The 21605-nt window shown below is 41.2% G+C and overlaps 1 protein-coding gene across 1 annotated transcript; it reads left to right on the plus strand.

Annotated features, from left to right (window-relative positions):
• Positions 1–20430: 20430 nt before the first annotated feature.
• LOC133853896 (uncharacterized) lies at positions 20431–21009 on the plus strand. Its single transcript, XM_062289918.1, has 2 exons — positions 20431–20568; positions 20812–21009. Exons 1-2 carry the CDS (start codon positions 20431–20433, stop codon positions 21007–21009), a joined length of 336 nt encoding a protein of 111 aa, XP_062145902.1.
• Positions 21010–21605: the final 596 nt, after the last annotated feature.

Below are 21605 nucleotides of genomic sequence, written 5' to 3' on the forward strand. Positions count from 1 at the left end.
GATGGCGACACGTGTCAATAATAATAAAAAAAATATAAAAATCTATTAAAAATATAAATAAATAAAACTTAATTTAAAAAATTAAAAATTAAAAATTTTGAAAAAAATGAAAGGGGTGGGCTGGCCACCTCAGGTGGTGGGGGTGGCTGCCCAGTTTCTTTTCAATTTTATTTTTTTAAAAAAAAATATAATTTTTTTAAGTTTTATTATTTATATTTTTTTTTTTATTAAGATCGACACATGTCACCATCTTTGTTGGGGATAAAATCCCACTATGGGTCCCACTCAACCACTACATGAACGTAGAGCACATCAAACAATGACTGACCCACATGATAATCTTATAAAAATGGAAGGAGGTATCAGGTGAGGAGAAGAAAAATAATTTCTATGAAGAACCTAATTTATTGCTATATTTCAATTCTCAAAATCTCTCGACTCTCAATACTCTCCAAAAAACTGCCCACTGACTTAGGCATCGGAGAGGGGACGTCGGGAGACCCTCCCTCTGACGCATTGTTTATTATTTTACAGATCATGAAGAAGAAGGCGAATCATTAGGCTATGTCACCACGCTGAAAACTGTATCAACAGTTTGGCGCCGTCTGTGGGAACAACAAATCGTTCCTTAAAAAAAAAAAAAAAAAGAAATCAGCAATGGTGACTACGTCTTAGGAATGTCAGTTCTCATCTCAAATCTTACGGCTAATTCTGGCTGATGGGTCTTCTTCTCTAACCCTTAGATCCTACCTATCCTACTGGCCAGATCTAAATCCGCACAGATCTACATTCATATGTGACGAAGACATTGGAGGATTTCAAAGAAGATTTCATTTTTCCTCAAATATGCTGGTGATTGATTTCAGGTTGAAGATGGGCGACGGCAGTCCAGAGAAAAAAAAAGGGGGGTATCTTAACCCGAATGCCCTGGTTCGGTAGGCCTGATGGGTCGGCCTAACCCACCAAAAAAAAAAAGACCCAGTCCAGTGGGTCTACCCAACCCAGTCCAAGTTGTGGATTCGCCTAACCCACACAAAAAAAAAAAGGGACCCAGTCCAGTGGGTCGACCCAACCCAGTCCGATTTGTGGATTCTCCTACGGATGATCCCTCCGCTACTTCTCCTCTAAGCACCGAATGCCCAACAATCTAGCCTCGCCGCTGGTTCAGGTGGTGCGAGCGATTCGGCAGTGACTCGGTAAAGGAGGATATGGGCGGGCCTCCTCTGGGATGAACTTCCCAGCAGAAAACAAGTTGGAGATCTCCAGTTAGAAACCCAAGCACAGATTTGGGTATATCCGTCGATCTGTGCACCCACGGTGTGGCCCACACCGGCTTACCTCTCCTGCCTTCACCGGACCCGCTACGGTCACCCCGAGCAGGCGAATTTGGCAACATCGATGCGGCCATCAGATCCGGACCCGACCGCATCAGAGCAAAGTTGGAGTCTCTTGTGCGATTCGGCAGTGACCCGATGAAGAAGGGAGTGAAGGGGTCTCCTTTGAGTTGAACTTCCCGACGTCCTCTGGTGTCCAAAATTCGCCGCGAGGTTTAACTGTTTAAGAGGTCGGTGAATCGCTGTTCAAGGGGCGGACTTTGGAAAGATTCTCCATCGGGTAACTGGTGGACCGCCTCTCCTTCTTCCAGGAAAACTCAGACAAACAAATTCTATTAAAGATTTCCTCTTCAAATGCCCTAGCGATGATGTTCAGATACAGATGGTGAAGTCGTTATCAACATTTACTGGTCTATCAATATCAAGGTTTAGTTGCTCGAGTTTTGTATTGGAGGTGCGGTCAAAGGAGACTCAAGCTAGATATAGAATGCTCTAGCTCATGCATAGAAGGTGCTTATTGATGTTAACAGAGGTGAAATTGTGGAATACCTGAAGATGATCCAAGGAATTCCCTACTGCGATTGCAGATCTGGACTTGCAGTTTGTCCTCACCAAATACTCCGGATAAGTTCCCTACCTCTCTTTTCATTCCATTTTGTTAAATTGTAGAAATTATAAATTTATGGCTAGGATAAATATCTGATCTGATATGTCCCTTCGGAAGTGGACAATAATCAAATCTTGCTGCCTTGAGCGTGACTATTTGAAAACATGATAGCAGTAATTCTGTGCCCATAAACTTTTAAAAATTCGTACTCTATGTTGTGATTACAGAAAAGAGTGTCTACTATGCATTTTTAGAACATATTGACTGCTTTATGTGCTCATACTTTTGGCGTCAATGGCACTAAATACTTGTGATCTGAGCAGAAAACCTCCTACTGCTAATCATGGACCCTTCATACGTCCATGGACAAGAAAGATTGTCCGAAGAACAAATTTTGGAATCTCAAAAAGGGCGATCCAAAGTCTGCAGTTAGGCGTTCACTGATCTGGGCGTTAACCCCGTGCACTTCAGCATAAATGGTAGAACCTATCCGGCGATGAGACTTCTCAGTCATTTTCAACATCAGATGGGAACAAACAGAGAATATGCAAGCTTTACAGGGAGATATGGTATTTAAGCATCTATAGTGGGTGCCGTAGAATGGGCAACCTGGGAAGACATTTGGGAACCATTTGGAATCGAAGAATTCAAACTACCCATTGGACTGAGTTATGGATTTGGTGTCCGAGACTGGGCTGGCAAGGCTTGAACCACTATGGAAGCCCAACATGTCTGTGGTGCTTCTGTACAATGCCAACAAATACGCTTGAGATCAAAGAATGGGCATCCTCTGCTTACCTCTCGGCAGTTCCATCATCTCATATTATTAGAGTCGGTAAAAAAGGTCGAGGATCCCACTCCGAGCCGAGGATCCCATCCGAGCCGAGGGACCATCCCGAGCCGAGGATGCATCCTAAGCAGCAGATCATCCCGAGCCAAGGGTCCAATCAAGAACTCATTTCAAGGATCCCATCCGAGCCGACGATTCATCCCGAGTCGAGGATCCACTCCGAGGATTTCAAGGATCCCATTCGAGCCAGTGATCCATCCTGAGCTGAGCCGAGGGTGCATCCCGAGCCAAATATCATTCCGAGTCGTGGATCTCATCCGAGTAGATCATTCCGAGCCAAGGGAGCAATCCGATCGAGGCTCAAATTTAACCAAGGGTCCAATTTTTCGAGGGCCTAATTTCCTAAAGGCACAAATTCGACCGAAGGTCCAATCCGATGGCACATTTCAAAGCTTCTACACAGGCGCTAGAGGAAAGGGGCTACATCACCCCGAGCTTGTACAACACACAAAGGAGCTTTCATGTCGCCTCGTTCGATGAAAACCTCACGAGAATCAATGGTCACTCAAAGCATCTAGTCCAAACTTATATTTTTGATCTGTTTGTCTTATGGTGATGTGTTGATACAGGAACTCCATCGAAAAGCTCAAAAGGAGAAAAAGACAAAAGTCTCATCATGCCTCGAGTAGACTCGGCATGACTCACGCCCCCGAGCAAAGGCCTCGGCATGCATCGAGCACACATAAGCCTTGGCAATCCCAAGCAAAAGCCTTGACAATACCCGAGCAGAGCCTCATCATGGCCTCCAGCAGACCCGGCAATCCCGAGCAAAAGCCTCGGTACGTCCGAGCACGAAGCCGAGCCGCCGTAAGCCTCGAGCCACCATAAGCCCAGAGCTGCCGTAAGCCTCATACCAGATCAAACCAGACCAGATCAAATCAAAGCGTTGCTCCCCTCGATTCGAAATACAACCGACCCAGAGCATGCACCGATCATATCCTTAACAATGACTCGGACAAATAACCAAATTTGTCTAAGTCATTAAGGAATGTCTCGGTTCAAATCAAACCAGATCAAACCAGACCAGATCAAATCAACAATAATTGCGCTTTCAAAGTGCATTTCTGTGCTGCAACGCCAACAACCACAGATATTTGGAAATCAGTCTATCAACTCAGGTATGCAAACTAATCATTATTCAATATATATACATTTGTTCTAACAAATTTCAGGGGTCCGGCTCTAGCACATACCATACGGGGAGAAAACCCCTACAACAAACCATACGGGGAGAAAACCCCTACAACAAACCATATGGGGAGGCAACCCCTACAACAAACCCGGTCATGCCCCTCGGTAACACGGGGGGTGACCCGGTTCCACTCAAACCAGATCAACTCAAAGTGCTCTCCCTCGGTTTTAAATACAATCGGCTTGGAACATGGGGGGTGACTCGGATCAACTCAAGGTGTTGTCTCCCTCGATTTGTAATACAACTGGTTCGGGAAGACAACCAAGTCACTCCGATTATTTCCCTCAGTAATGATTCAAATACAACCGGTTTGAGAGATAACTCGGTCACATATATGAGCTACATTCCTCGGATTGTAAGGTACCTCAGTCAAATAATTAACATCCTCGGGAATAACTCAGATAACTCAGTCAAACGCCGGCCTTGCAATTCTTCTCGCTGTTTTCAACTAACCTTGAGCTCCCGACCCCAAGTCTCTCTCAGTCAATCTGGAACACTCAGTTCTTGGTCCAGAGCCCGGACATCCTTCTTCAACTGCTCTACCTCGGGTGCCAACTTGCATCTCGGCCACTCGAACCTCCGGCGTGGGATTAACATCTATGAACTTTCAAGTTTCGCCATAACACAACCAACTTGACAACGAATGAAAAGAACGAGAAAACAAAGATTTGTCATCTCAGCATCAAATAGAGATTCTTCTGGGACATGCTCGACACTAGGAGCATCCCTTGTGGATATATGCTCCTCTGAAGATTCATACTCCTGATGGTTGAATACACTCTTCACTTGGCCCATGAAACCAAGCACAAGTTCGCCCCTAGCGGGCAGAAGCCTCTTTGCAGCCTCACCGGCCATGATACTCTCCTTGTCAGCATTCTCGCGCTTCTGTGTGGCAGTATTCACTCGACGAGAAGCAATCGATTGATGAACAGCCCTTCAACCTCCCGAAGAGAGTCAAAGTTTCTCCCCCCTAGACACATGTTCCTCAGCAGTTTCTTCCGCTATGTGGAAATTGGGCAAAATCATCACTGGGCTCGAATCTCGCGTAGCCCTGGGAGAGTCCCCAATATGAACTTCAAGAACGGTTTCCCGAGCTATGGCCTCGGTCGATTGCTTGGCAATCCTCATTTGAAGCACACGCCCCAGAAGGGACGCAGCCAACGGAAGGGGGCTAGGAAAAGTTATTCAAAGTTTAACAAAATTCGAAAACCAAAATTGCAAAATGGAACTCCCAGATGATTCTCCATCCGCGAACGCATGCTCGGACTCTACTATGCCAGATGCACGCTCGAATTCCGTGATCGGAAGAACTACTTTCTTCCAAGTTATAGCCTGTGCTTTTTCCTAATCGGCTTTCTCTCAAACAGTCTTAACAGCAGCTAGATTTCGTCAAAGAGAAATATCCATTTTACAAGTTGTCCAATTCTTCTTCACAATTGCCCTCAATACTATCAATTGGGGGCCCAGAAGTCGGGAACGAATTTACCACTCTAGGAGTTAGGGGCCCGCTCGCCCCAACATCGGAATATCCGAGAAGAACCCTCGACTCAGTTGATGAGTTCAGATGCCACTTCATCAGGTATACTCTGACCGTGAAGGAACTCGTTTGAAATCTCTTATATCGATCTTCAGCACTCTATTGCAGCTGGATTACCGCTTGCCTCCCGGCCACAGTTTGCTCCTTCTCAGCCTTAGTAGCATACAACTATATAGCCAGCACTATCTTCCGAGTTTGATATGCATTAAGCTCCGAAAAAGACACTCTTTATCTTTTTGGCAATCAGTCAATTCAGTTAACACCGATTAAGTCACTCGCTGTCGGCATGCACCCGAGACTGTGTGGGCCCATGGTCAAATCGGAAGCTCAGTCGAATCGACCTAAACCAGAGAACCCGACCGGGCGTCAGAGTCTTTTGAGTACCTCGTCCCCTAGGTTGGGAACATACTTCATCTTAGAAAGCTCAACTCCAGGAAATACAAGAAGAGCACGCGCAGATCTGACATCTAGTTGGTCCCGAAAGCAAATATGGGCGAAATATAAAGGGATCTTTATCCCAATATTATCGTTGGTATTAACAGGACTGAGATTCTTCCTACTTGGCAGTTATCCTCCTCGGTTGGGGAAAGCTCGAAAAATTGAACAATTTCCTTCCTCGGCCCGAGAAGCATCGAGCCCGGAGGCCACCTGGTCTTTATCTTCATTAACCTCGATTAAGTCATTCAAAAACCCGGTCTAATGTTCACATACCCGAGCCTCAAATGCATCACGCTGTTTCTGGCTCTCTCTGAGCTCTACAACCAAGTTATCCTTAGCCTCTGATTCTTCGGCATGCTGAGATAGTCCCGAAACCTATGACAAACATTGCACCCGCAGTATTGATGAACAAAAGTAACTACAGTCGCAAGTACAAAGAAGATTCCCAATGCCCGACTAACTGGACAAGTCAGCCATGGGAATCGGGGGGTAACTGTTGGGGATAAAATCCCACTATGGGTCCCACTCTCCCACTCAATCACTATCTCATCCCACTATGGGTCCCACCTTCCCACTCAGTCACTATCTAATCCCACTAAGGGTCCCACTCAACCACTACATGAACGTGGAGCACATCAAACAATGACTGACCCACATGATAATCTTATAAAAATGGAAGGAGGTATCAGGTGAGGAGAAGAAAAATAATTTCTATGAAGAACCTAATTTATTGCTATATTTCAATTCTCAAAATCTCTCGACTCTCAATACTCTCCAAAAAACTGCCCACTGACTTAGGCATCGGAGAGGGGACGTCGGGAGACCCTCCCTCTGACGCATTGTTTATTATTTTACAGATCATGAAGAAGAAGGCGAATCATTAGGCTATGTCACCACGCTGAAAACTGTATCAACAATCTTATTAATGCTGATGTGATGTCTAACGGAATTTGTCAAACATTTTAAGGGAATTTGACTCTAGGGAGTGATTTGTAAATTAAGCCAACCATAGAAATTTTTGAATTAATTTTGATTAAAAAAAAATAAAAAATTTGTAATTTAAGTTAACCACAAGGACTAATTATATAATTTTTCATAAAAAGAAAAAGGAAAAGCTTAGGACTTTGCTATCATGTGATAGAACGTGAGCAGAGTTCGTTCATTTCCAAGGTAGCAGTAGCGTGCGGTCACGGGCCACCTGCATCTTAGCAATCTTCTTGCAACCTGACAACCTCAATTTGTTGGCTTCTCAGCTCTGAGTGCTCAGGAAGAACTTTGATGACATCTTTTCTGCTTTGATTCAGACTCTCAATTGTTGCACTATGTTAACTTAATTTTAAAAAAATAAAAATAAAAATTTTGAAAATAGGAAAGGGGTGGGCTGGCCACCTCAGGTGGTGGGGGTGGCTGCCCAGTTTCTTTTTCAATTTTTATTTTTTTAAAAAATAATAATAATTTTTAAAGTTTTATTATTTATATTTTTAATAGATTTATATTTTTTTTATTAAGATCGACATATGTCACCATTTTGTTAATGCTGACGTGATGTCTAGCAGAATTTGTCAGAATTTGTCAACCACATAAATTTCTGAATTAATTTTAGAGTAATGATTTACTATCATCTAAATATACAACTTTTCTACCATCTTGTCTATATGACAAGGTGGTCCCTCACCTTAATTTATTTTTTTTTTTAAAAAAAAAAAAAAAAAAGTAGTGGGGTACCACCTTGCCACATAGGCAAGGTGGTGAAAAGTTGTATCTTTAAGCAGCAGTAGCGTTCGGCCACGGGCCACCTGCTTCTTAGCAATCTTCTTGCAACCTGACAACCTCAATTTGTTGGCTTCTCAGCTCTGAGTGCTCAGTAAGAACTTTGATGACATCTTTTCTGCTTTGATTCAGACTCTCAATTGCTGCACTATGTTAACTTAATTTTAAAAAAATAAAAATAAAAATTTTGAAAATAGGAAAGGGGTGGGGTGGCCACCTCAGGTGGTGGGGGTGGCTGCCCAGTTTCTTTTTCAATTTTTATTTTTATTTTTTTAAAAAAATAATTTTTAAAGTTTTATTATTTATATTTTTAATAGATTTATATTTTTTTTTATTAAGATCGACACATGTCACCATTTTGTGAATGCTGACGTGATGTCTAGCAGAATTTGTCAACCACATAAATTTTTGAATTAATTTTAGAGTAATGATTCACTACCACCTAAATATACAACTTTTCACCATCTTGCCTATGTGGCAAGGTGGTCCCTCACCTTAATTTATTTTAAAAAAATAAAAAAAAATTCAAAAAGTAGTGGGAGACCACCTTGCCACATAGGCAAGGTGGTGAAAAATTGTATCTTTAGGCAACAGTAGCGTGCGGCCACGGGCCACCTGCATCTTAGCAATCTTCTTGCAACCTGACAACCTCAATTTGTTGGCTTCTCAACTCTGAGTGCTCAGGAAGAACTTTGATGACATCTTTTCTGCTTTGATTCAGACTCACTGAGCTAGGTTAGTCAGATAAAATTTGTTATATTTTGGACAAATCTCCAAAGCACATTGAAGTCTAGTAAGCTATGAGTGTATTCACAAGTAACTAATTGAAAATCCATATTTTTATACACATACAGCCAGCGACACGGACGGAACTGCGGAGGGTGGGTGGGGGTCCCCACTTCTAAAAAAAATAATTTTTTTTTTTTAATCTTTAAATTTGTTAATATATATATATATATATATATATATATATATATATATATATATATATATATATTAATTTAGGTCTTTTCTTCTTCTTATTTTGGCCCCAAATTTTTATTTATTTATTTTTTTAACAGTCCAGCCAGGCCCCCTAAAATTGAATTTTTAGTTAGTTGAGTATATATGATACGTTTATAACTTTTGTACAACTTCAATAATTTTTTTTTTTAAAAAAATAAAAATAAAAATCAACCATTGGATATGTATGATCCACATGTAAAAAATAAATACAATATTTAATTTGAAAAAAAAAAAAAAAAAACTGTTTTACGGGAGGAGTTGTATGAAAGTTGTAAAGGTATCATTTATCTTTAATTCTAGCTAGTTTCATCCCCAATTTCCCCGACCGGTGGTGGTGTCGAATGCAATTTCGTCATTACCTCAAAAACTGTGAAAACAACAATAAAACTTTTTGCCTTTAATTAGTTTAACAAAGTCTAGATTGGAATAATACATTTCACCCAAAAAAAAAAAAAATCTATCGTTTCTTATAATATTAATTAAATTATATATTAAGGGTAAATATCTAATAAATCCCTGAGTCAGAGCACTATTTGAATTCGATCCCTCACTTTTTAAAAGTAAGTATTTGGTGCTTAACTTTTTTCACGAATTTAAAAATGATCCTTCCGTCATTTTTCAATCCATTTTTCTAACTTCCGTCTGGGTGAGTCAGCACTTGTCCACGTAGGCGCTTACAAGTCATAGTAAAAACGATGCCGTTTTGATTTTTTATGTGTGTTTTAATAAGTACTCGCAAGCGCACGAATCGTTTGCAATATAGTGTGTACAAGTGCGAGGTCGAATCCACAGGGAAATGGTCAAATATAAGTGTCTTGTTTAATCAACCTCATTTTAACCTAGTTCTAAAGGTTGGAGGATTGATTCAAGAGTAAAAGACTAAACAAAAGAGATGAAATGAAATATGCAAATTAAAAGGAACTAAGGCTAAGGAATCCACCAAACCAAATCCAACAACTCACACTTCTTGGTTTCTACTTGAACACCCAAAGAACATTAAGCTTAGAGTGTCATTCAAGTTTCTCAACCACATACTCTAGAACCATTAAATGAATCCAACTCAAAGATAAATCACAAAGAGTACCCATTTGAAATCAAATCATCCAATGTATCCATTCAATGAACAAATCACAATGGATATCATCATTCAAACCGATAAAACAATGTATCCATCGGTTGAAACACATTAAATGTCCTATATCTACCAACAACCACATTTATTGCAAAAGATAAAGCATTTAAATGAATAGAACCTGAATAACAAATATGATATGTCATCAAATGTGCAAGTATTATAACAAGAGTGTGAGTGTCATCAATGGAAAGGTTTCATCATCAACCTTAGTTGAGGTTACTAGCCTTCCATGACTAAGAACACCACAAGAGAATGAAGAACAACCATGGAAATAAAAGGAAAGCTTTACAAAAAGAAAGTGTCTAAGAACAAAAGCTACTGGAATACACTACAAAATGCACGAAATCAAACCCTATCTACTGTTCTCTGAACTACTCCCAACAAGGAGGTATGGCTATGGCTTTTATAGAAGGAAATTAGGGCTAGAAACCCATGTAAAATGACTCTTCTAACCCCCTCTAGGGTTCCTCTCTTGCTAGAGACAACCAAGGTCATACAACCAGCGTATTCTGCTGCGAAAATCAGAGGGAGAACTGCTTTTTGTCATGGAGAAGCTCCTGATTGGGTGTTCTGGTGCGCTTCTGCAAAAGTAAGTTCTGGGAAATTTCCATCGATCGACTTCGGGCAAAATTCGATCGATCGATTTTAAGTTCGATCGATCGAGTTCTTCAGAACTTCCGAATTTTCCAAGCAATTCCACATGAATTTTGCCATTCCTCACTTATTAACCTACAAAACATAAAAACACAAAAACTAACCAAATCATTAGAAAATAACAAGGCTAAACGTCTAACTAATGTAAATCAAGGGGTCCAAATACACAATATTTGGCACTCATCAAATACCCCCAAACTTACATTTTGCTAGTCCCTTAGCAAAACAAAATCAAAGCATGAAACATAAATCCTCTTTCGTGGGAGAAACGATTGCATTTAGCATATGCAACAAGCCTTTTAAACCCCTAGGACTCCCTAGTGGACGAGTGAAGTCTCGTGAGGGTTTGCCAGAAATGATACCCACAAACATTGAAACTGAATTATCAATTGAGCAAAAATCATCATTCAAACACATGGTTCACACATCATGAGTATATTTAACAAAATGAATATCATATTATCATGTTATCAAAAATTGATCAACTCATAGATGGAAAATTGAGACAACACATGTTCAAAAGTGTAAGGTGTGAATAACATAAAGTTATGGGGTTTCGATTTTCCTCAAAGCACATATATCCAAAAATTCGCAGGACTCCCATCAAATAACCAAGGCTTATCTTACGTTTATTATTATTTATTTATTATTTTTGTGTCAGCTGTGCAATGCTTGACTCCATTAAGCTTTCTAATTGACCCATGTAACGAGTGTTGGGCCAGTGACTCCCAAACCAGATGGTTTTAGGGCACTAGATGTAAAAACATCCCTAAGGGCTTAATTACTCAAGTCAAAAAGGCTACGAAGTCAAACTAGCCAACCAATCATCCAAGCTGAAATTCTCATCTTTTTACGCGAACACCCAATGCTTAATGAGGCAAGGGGCCCGGTTACTCAATGAGAAGTCAAATTGGTGATATTATTCTAAGCAGATTTTTTTTTTTTTTTGAATCTACATATATATATATATATATATATATATATAACAATAAGCCAAGGTTTCATCAACAAGTCATCCTACAAATCTCAAGATACATTATTTTTAATTCAAATCTCATACCCCACAGAAACAATGCTAATGTGCTTGTGATAAATAATTTAAACATGTCAAGTCTCTCTAATCCAAAGATGAGTCAAAAGATCTTAGATTTTAATAATATGCAAAATTCAACATGTTAAACAAACCAATGAGATGCAAACCATAGTAAGATGTAACCATGCTCAACTAACAATAAGGTATATATATTAACAAGTATTAACAAAGCAAACATAAATGAAAACAGACAGAAATGTCTACCCCACCCTCAAACTAGAATGACACATTGTCCCCAATGTGGCTAGAGATACAATACCGAAATGGTGATGTAAGTTGGGCACACTGCAAGAGAAGCGCTCCCCCAAACTTGAACGGCAGACACTGGCCTGAAAATCACAACTAAAATACAAGAAATAAAATCAAATGATAAGGAAAAATGATGAGGGTTGCCTCCCACAAGAGCTAAGTTTTCAGTCTTCAGCCAGACTTTCCATCCTGATGACAATCACTCCGAGTAACTCGGATCCTCTAAAAGGGTCGTCTCAACCTCTGAGCTCTATAACTCCAAAAATGGCTTCAGTCGTCTCCTGTTTACCTTGAACATGCTGCCATTTTTTTGATCCTCAATCTCAATGGCCCCATAAGAAAACACTAATCGAACTATGAAAGGGCCTGTCCAACGAGATCGGAGCTTCCCTGGAAACAGATGCAGACGTGAATTGTAAAGAAGGACTTTCTGACCGGGCTCAAAGAATCGCCTCAATATGTTCTGGTCGTGAACCTTATTCATCCGTACTTTGTACATCCTAGCACAATCATAAGCATCGTTCCTCAGCTCTTCCAATTCATTGAGTTGGAGCTTCCTCTGTGAGCCAGCCTTTGTGAGATCGAAATTTAGCTGCTTAATGGCCCAGTAGGCTCTGTGCTCCAACTCCACAGGCAGGTGGCATGCTTTCCCGTACACGATACGGTAAGGTGACATGCCAATCGATGTCTTGAAAGCTGTCCGGTACGCCCATAATGCATCGTTCAACCGGAGAGACCAATCTTTCCTTGACGGGTTCACCGTCTTCTCTAAAATCCTCTTGATCTCTCTGTTTGAAACCTCCACTTGTCCACTCGTTTGAGGGTGATAGGGAGTGGCAAACTTGTGTGTAATGCAATATTTCTTCATCAGCTGCTCGAAGACCCGGTTGCAGAAATGCTTTCCACCATCACTAATAATTGCTCGAGGAGTACCAAAACGAGCAAATATAGTGTCTTTTAAAAATTGAACCACAACTCTGTGGTCATTGGTCTTGCAGGCAACTGCCTCCACCCATTTGGACACGTAGTCCACTGCAACCAGAATGTACAGATAGCCAAAGGAGAGTGGGAAAGGTCCCATGAAATCGATGCCCCACACATCAAAGATCTCGACAATAAGAATGGGGTTGAGGGGCATCATATTTCGGCGTGAAATACTCCCTAGCTTCTGACAGCGCTCGCATGAAACACAATAAGTGTGAGCGTCTTGAAAGATGGTAGGCCAGTAAAAACCGTACTGCAAAATCTTTGCAGCGGTCTTCTTTGCACTAAAGTGGCCTCCACAAGCATGATCATGACAGAAGGAGATGACACTGGATTGGTCAGGCTCGGAAATGCATCTCCTAATGATCTGATCGGGACAATACTTGAACAAGTAAGGATCATCCCAGAAAAAATTCTTCACCACGGACATGAATTTGGACTTATCTTGCCGCCCCCAATGCAAAGGCATTTGACCGGTGACAAGATAGTTCACTATGTCAGCAAACCATGGTGAGTGAGCATGAGCAATATGAATCAACTGCTCATCAGGGAAGGTCTCAGAAATGGGGACGGCTTCTTCCGTGAAGTCCGCGGTAATCATCGAGAGATGATCAGCCACCACGTTTTCGGAGCCCTTCTTGTCCCGAATCTCAATGTCGAACTCTTGTAAGAGCAAAATCCACCGGATGAGGCGAGATTTAGCATCCTTTTTGGAGAAAAGATACTTCAATGCCGCGTGATCGGAGTAGATGATGACTTTCGATCCTAATAGGTAGGATCGAAACTTGTCCAGAGCAAATACAACTGCCAGCAGCTCCTTCTCAGTGGTCGAATAATTCAGCTGGGCATCGTTCAGAGTTCAACTTGCATAGTAAATGACGTGGGGAAGTTTGTCAATGCGCTGCCCCAACACAGCTCCAACGGCATAATCGAACGCGTCACACATGATCTCGAAAGGTGTACCCCAGCTCGGGGGTCGAATGATGGGTGTGGACATCAGAATTGCCTTCAAGGCCCCAAATGCCTTCTTGCAGTCCTCGTCAAAAATGAAAGGGGCCTCCTTCACCAACAGTTTGCACAAGGGTCGGGCGATTTTGTTGAAGTCCTGGATGAATCGCCGATAAAATCCTGCATGGCCCAGAAAAGAGCGAACCTCTTTCACCGTTCGTGGGGGCGGAAGGTTGGATATCAGATCTACCTTCGCCTTGTCTACCTCTATCCCCCGACGAGAGATGACGTGCCCGAGCACAATTCCTTGCTGTACCATAAAATGGCACTTCTCCCAATTGAGCACCAGGTTCTTCTCTTTACACCTCACCAAGACTAACGTGAGGTGGTGCAAACACTCCTCAAAAGATGACCTGAAAACTGAGAAGTTGTCCATAAATATCTCCAGGAAACGCTCCACCATGTCAGAAAAGATGCTGATCATGCACCGCTGAAAAGTAGCGGGTGCATTGCATAAGCCAAAGGGCATGCGTCGGTAGGCGAACGTCCTGAACGGACAAGTGAAGTTCTCTTCTCTTGGTCTTAAGGGTCCACAGGGACTTGGTTATATCCAGAATAACCATCCAAAAAACAGTAATACTCGTGCCCGGCCAACCGCTCCACCATTTGATCAATGAACAGAAGAGGAAAGTGATCTTTCTTGGTGGTGGTGTTCAGCTTGCGGTAGTCGATACAGACTCTCCATCCATAAATATCTCCAGGAAACGCTCCACCATGTCAGAAAAGATGCTGATCATGCACCGCTGAAAAGTAGCGGGTGCATTGCATAAGCCAAAGGGCATGCGTCGGTAGGCGAACGTCCTGAACGGACAAGTGAAGTTCTCTTCTCTTGGTCTTAAGGGTCCACAGGGACTTGGTTATATCCAGAATAACCATCCAAAAAACAGTAATACTCGTGCCCGGCCAACCGCTCCACCATTTGATCAATGAACAGAAGAGGAAAGTGATCTTTCTTGGTGGTGGTGTTCAGCTTGCGGTAGTCGATACAGACTCTCCATCCAGACTGTACTCGAGTTGGGACCAACTCGCCTTCCTTGTTCTGCACGACCGTCACTCCAGCTCGCTTGGGCACGACATGAATGGGGTTCACCAATTTGCTGTCAGAGATTGGGTAGATGATGCCAGCATCCAACAACTTGATTACTTCTCCTCTGACGACTTCCTGCATGGTCGGGTTGAGCCTTCTCTGTGGCTCCCTCGATGGTTTGGTGTATTCCTCCAGATGTATCCTGTGCATAACCACCGAAGGGCTGATTCCCTTAATATCTTCTATGGTCCAGCCTATAGCTTCCTTATGCTTTCTCAACACGTCTAACAATTTCTCCTCCTGAGAAGCATGTAGATCCGAAGCTATGATTACCAGCAAAGTTTCGGTTGGACCTAGGAACTTATACTTAAGATTGTCCGGCAGGGGCTTAAGTTCCTTCTTAGGGGGCTCAGGTACTATTGCCTCCTCTTCTTCCTTGCTCTCCAGATGAGCAAACTCTAAAACGACATTTGCTTGCTCAAGTAATGTATCCAAGTCCAGATCCTCTCCGAATTGAGCAAAGCATGCCTCCAGGGGGTCTTTGGTGCTTGATTCTTCCTCTATGATTTCCTCAATCAAGCAGGCACTTCCTATTTCATCTCACTCCCTCGGCCTCTTGCTGATGTCAAAGATGTTCAGCTCTACTATCATATTGCTGAAGGAGATCTTCATTACCCCTGTCCTACAATTGATCAGGGCGTTAGCTGTAGCTAAGAATGGTCGCCCGAGGATCACCGGTATTTGAACTCCAACGTTCTGTACCGGCTCGGTGTCAAGTACTATAAAATCCACGTGGAAATAAAACTTGTCCACCTTAATCAAAACATCCTCCACTATTCCCCGTGGTATCTTAACTGACCGGTCAGCCAACTACAGTGTCATGGAGGTGGGCTTCAATTCTCCTAACCCCAATTGCAGGTAAACTGAATAGGGCAAGAGATTGACACTGGCTCCAAGGTTTAGCAGTGCCTTCTCAATGTGGCTGATGTCTATTGTGCAGGAAATAGTAGGACATCCGGGGTCCTTATACTTGATAGGCAGCCTACATTGAAGGATTAAGCTGACTTGCTCGGTCAAGCAAACTCCTTTTCGGGACATTGGTTTTCCGTTTTACAGTTACCAAATCCTTCAAGAATTTAGCGTAAGATGGCACTTGCTGGATGGCATCCAAGAATGGGATGTTGATCTGCACTTGTTTGAACACCTCCAGAATGTCCTCGAACTTTCCTCCCTTCTTTGGCGCGAGAAGTCTATCAGGGAATGGCGCCTTAGGTATGAACAACCTAGGAGGAGTCTCTATGGTCGGAGCTAATGTAGATGGCTCGGCATCTCTCTTCTCTATGCTCCTACTTCCTTGTTCTTCTTGTGCAAAAGGGTTCTCCTCAGGGTGAACCACTTGGTTGTCTACTTGTTTCCCTGACCTCAGTGTGACAACGGCTTGCGCATGCTCCAGCCCATGCACTGCATTTGATGAACTTCCTTCATGGAACTGCAACTTCGGATTTGGCACAGGCTGACTAGGGAGCTTTCCCTTCTCTCTCTCTCTCTCCCAGGTGACTAGCAATTTGCCCAATCTGGGTCTCCATCTTGGCAATAGCTTGAGTGTTCACCATGGTAGCATTCTTCACTTCATTGATGGATTGGCCTGTGAGCTGGATGAAAGCTTTAAGAGTGTCTTCCAAAGAAGACTGTGAAGAAGAGACAGGGGCTTGAGTAGGGGCTTGGTATGATGGTGCTGGCTGGGATGGACGGCTTTGATGGTGAACCGGCTGATGAAATCCATGGGAGTATTGAGTATGGGATTGGTGAGGAACTCCCCCTTGAGTCATAGGCTGGTTCTGCTTCCAAGAAAAGTTAGGGTGGTTCCGCCACCCTGGATTGTATGATTCGGAGAAAGGTCCATTGGCTTGCTTCCTATAATCGTTGAAAGCGTTCACTTGCTCCATTGGTGACTCGACAAAAGCTGGCAATGATGGGCAAGTCTGTGCTAAGTGCATGGGACTAGCACAGATGGAACAGCAGTCAACATGGAATGGATTGGCAGCATTCATGGATTTGCTAACAACTAGGGCTTCGACCTTTTTGGTGAGGGCATCTATCTCATTTTTAATTCTATATCCTCCTTAACCTCATAGATGCCTCCCTTCTTCTGAATGCGAGCAGCTTTATCTCGACAGCTTGAAAAATCCCACTGTTGGGAATTGTCGGATAACTGATCTAAGGTCCTATATGCTTCCTCTCCCGTCAAACTCAGAAATGCGCCTCCGTTCATCGACTCGATCATGCTACGGTTGGATTGAGTTAATCCTTGATAGAAAAATTGCACGATTCTCGTATCCATGTGGAGGGCACTTAATCAACATATCTTGAAATCTCTCCCAACTCTCAGAAAATTTCTCATCTTCTTCTTGAGTAAATGAGCTTATCTCCTTCCTACACTCATTGACTTTGGACATGGGGAAGAATTTGTTGTAGAACTTGTTTAGTAAGTTCTCCCAAGAAGTGATGGAACTAGGCATGTTGGAATCCAACCATGCCTTGGCTCTATCATGGAGTGAGAAAGGAAATAGCCTAAGATGCACAGACTCTTCAGAAAAATTTTGAAATTTGAAGGTGGCACAGATGTCTTTGAATTTCTTCACATGGCTATAAGGATTTTCGAGGTCCAAGCCATAGAATGCGGGTAGGAGTTGGATGACATGAGGCTTGAGGTCAAAGTGAGTGGCATTGGTTGGGGGTAACACTATACATGAACGAGAATTTGTTGCAACGGGTGCAAATAAATCCCTAAGTGTCCTAGTATGATCAACGTTTTCTCCCCGATTCCTCTCATTTTCATTCGCATGCATGTTATCTCCCATCTCAACAGAATTTCTAAACCTTCTCCTAAGAGTTCTTTCAATTTCGGGATCTAGAGATGTCAAGTCTAGGTTCAATGATCTTCTACCAAGCATACACAAATGTTTAACCAAAAGATAAACAAAAAATAAAAAAAAAAAAAAAAAAGAATTTGCTAATGGGGAACAAAGTTCTCCAAAGTACAATCTAGGCGAGTTCCCAGGTAGGTGAGGGGGGTCACATTGGACACACTTAAATCCCAAGACCTTTCCTTGCCAGAATTCACCTTGTCATTGCCCTTAGATAGCTAAGTAGATCCACACTAGCAAAAAATGTTTTTTTAAAAAAAAAAATTAAAAGAAAAATAACACAACTAAGATAAAAAGGTAAAGACTAACAAAAATGCATACACAAAGATAGCAGCAAAAGTAAAAATAAGAATACTTACAAATTGGGACCAAAAAGAATTTTTGGTAAAAATTTCTAGTACTGATCTTATCCAGGAGCTGCCTTCTGAGTTGAGGTCGATCGATCGACTTTATATTCGATCGATCGATCGATCGATCGAATTTTTGAAATGATGCAGGAACAAAAACAGAACAGAAAACTTTTTTTTTTTTTTTTTTTTTTTTTTTTTTTTTTTTTTAATCTTTTGTTAGAACAAAATAAAACAAATTGAGGGTAATATGAAACACAAACTACACAGAATTTGAACTAAATTATAATGAACGAAAAGAAAATTAAACAAACAGCAAAATACTATTAAACATAAACAAATTACGAACAAAATGGATAAAAAAAAAGTACTGGAATAGAGATACTCACCTAGTTCTGAGCTGCTGCTGTGCAGAAAGTTCGTTCAATCGAAGTCTATTTTTCGATCGATCGACTTTATATTAGGCAGATGCTAACTCGATCGATCGAATTTATTTTCGATCGATCGATTCTTTAGGGCACCCAGTAAGTTGCAGAAGCTGCAGAACAGATCCGAGAAAAACAAAGAAAGAACTTAGAATGCAGAACAGAAGCTAAACAACAGAAAAATGAAACAAAAATCTATCTAACTAATAGAAAAACAAAATCAATCAAACAAAAACCAATTTTTGAACCGATTTCCCCGGCAACAGCGCCAAAAACTTGATGTGTGTTTTAATGAGTACTCGCAAGCGCACGAATCGTTTGCAATATAGTGTGTGCAAGTGCGAGGTCGAATCCACAGGGAAATGGTCAAATATAAGTGTCTTGTTTAATCAACCTCATTTTAACCTAGTTCCAAAGGTTGGAGGATTGATTCAAGAGTAAAAGACTAAACAAAAGAGATGAAATGAAATATGCAAATTAAAAGGAACTAAGGCTAAGGAATCCACCAAACCAAATCCAACAACTCACACTTCTTGGTTTCTACTTGAACACCTAAAGAACATTAAGCTTAGGGTGTCATTCAAGTTTCTCAATCACATACTCTAGAACCATTAAATGAATCCAACTCAAAGATAAATCACAAAGAGTACCCATTTGAAATCAAATCATCCAATGTATCCATTCAATGAACAAATCACAATGGATATCATCGTTCAAACCGATAAAACAATGTATCCATCGGTTGAAACACATTAAATGTCCTATATCTACCAACAACCACATTCATTGCAAAAGATAAAGCATTTAAATGAATGGAACTTAAATAACAAATATGATATGTCATCAAATGTGCAAGTATTATAACAAGAGTGTGAGTGTCATCAATGGAAAGGTTTCATCCTCAACCTTAGTTGAGGTTACTAGCCTTCCATGACTAAGAACACCACAAGAGAATGAAGAACAACCATGGAAATAAAAGGAAAGCTTTACAAAAAGAAAGTGTCTAAGAACAAAAGCTACTGGAATACACTACAAAATGCACGAAATCAAACCCTATCTACTGTTCTCCGAACTACTCCCAACAAGGAGGTATGGCTATGGCTTTTATAGAAGGAAATTAGGGCTAGAAACCCATGTAAAATGACTCCTCTAACCCCCTCTAGGGTTCCTCTCTTTCTAGAGACAGCCAAGGTCATGCAACCAGCGTGTTCTGCTGCGAAAATCAGAGGGAGAACTGCTTTTTGTCATGGAGAAGCTCCTGATTAGGTGTTCTAGCGCGCTTCTGCAAAAGTAAGTTCTGGGAAATTTCGATCGATCGACTTTTATTCGATCGATCAACTTCGGGCAAAATTCGATCAATCGATTTTAAGTTCGATCGATCGAGTTCTTCAGAACTTCCTAATTTTCCAAGCAATTCCACATGAATTTTGCCATTCCTCACTTATTAACCTACAAAACATAAAAACACAAAAACTAACCAAAGCATCAAAAAATAACAAGGCTAAAGGTCTAACTAATGTAAATCAAGGGGTCCAAATACACAATATTTGGCACTCATCAATTTTCGACCTTAAACGTCATCCCCAACACGTGCGGCAAAAGTTTTAAGCATAAAGCTGAGGATTGAAGACCGTTGTCAACTCTTGGGGAAGGATGCTTAGAAAAGAAAAAAAGTTGAAAGAAGATGAAGTTGTTGGTGGAATGGAAGCCAAATCTGATCAAACCCATGCAAATAAGGTTGAGTAACAGTAATTTTTCATATCTTAGTTTCAGATCTTGCTTCTTGCTGAAATTTCTCCAAATCCGACTGTTTAGGGTTTGCAATCACCGTCAAGGTCGTCCACTTCAATGTCGTTTGTGAAAGCTGATTTGGGTGTGGATGCACTGACATGCAAATGCGGCCTTCGATCTCCATTAAGAACCTCTTGGACGACTGCAAATCCTGGGAGGCGCTTCTTTGGATGTTCCATGTATGATGCACAGAAGGTAAGTGAACTGTACCTCAACTGTTTGATAATATGCCCAAATGAGTATCACCTATATGAATGTATGTATAACCGGACCTTTTTTTGGGTGTGCCGTGTATTATGACACTTATTGTGTTTTTTGTTGTGTTGTTTTGATTAGAAAGTCGGGCAATGCCGTTTTTTCGTTTAGTTTGACAAAGAGACATGTCCCCGGGGAAAGGAAGTACTGCCTCAATTACGTAATGAATTGAATTCCTTGAAGGAAGAGGTTATACAACTTAGAGCACGGAAGAGGCAGCTTACTCAAATGTTGCTATTTTTGACAGTTGTGTTTTTTGCTTTTGTGGGAGTATGGTTGATGGGGGTGCTTGTAATGTTTTTATCTTTTTGTAATGGTAGTGTGTTTGTGAAGGAAGTATTTGTAATGGTACATTCGGCTTTGGCATTTTTGGATGGTTGATGGAGTGAATTTAACACTTCCATTTTGTGACTTTGGATCATTGTATGTATGGTACTCCTCCCATTATGTGGATTATGCAACAATTATGTATAATATCTTATGTGGAATGTGCAACAATTGTGTATAATACCTGTTTGTCATCATCATAAATACATGCAAAATACCAACACAAGAACAATAACACAAAATATTGTTCATACCACCAACATAAATTCAAGGACCATATGCATCCCAAAACCCTAACCGTGTTCACAATAGCATAATGTACATTATATGTCTGTTCATTATCATCATAAATACATGCACAATACCAACACAAGAATAATAACACAAGGATATTGTTCATACCACAAACATAAACTCAAGGACCATTTGTCCAAAATAGCAACATTCACTAAATACAACCTTTGGAAATTTGTTCATATCACCAACATAAACTACATAAACTTATCCAAAATAGAAATATTCACCTAACTACATCCACAAAATATCACAAAATATTGTTCATACCACCAACATAAACTCAGGGACCATTTGTCCAAAATAGCAACATTCACTAAATACAACCTTTGAAAATTTGTTCATATCACCAATAT

Source organism: Alnus glutinosa, chromosome 13 (genome assembly GCF_958979055.1).
Source record: "Alnus glutinosa chromosome 13, dhAlnGlut1.1, whole genome shotgun sequence".
NCBI classification, from domain to species: Eukaryota; Viridiplantae; Streptophyta; class Magnoliopsida; order Fagales; family Betulaceae; genus Alnus; species Alnus glutinosa.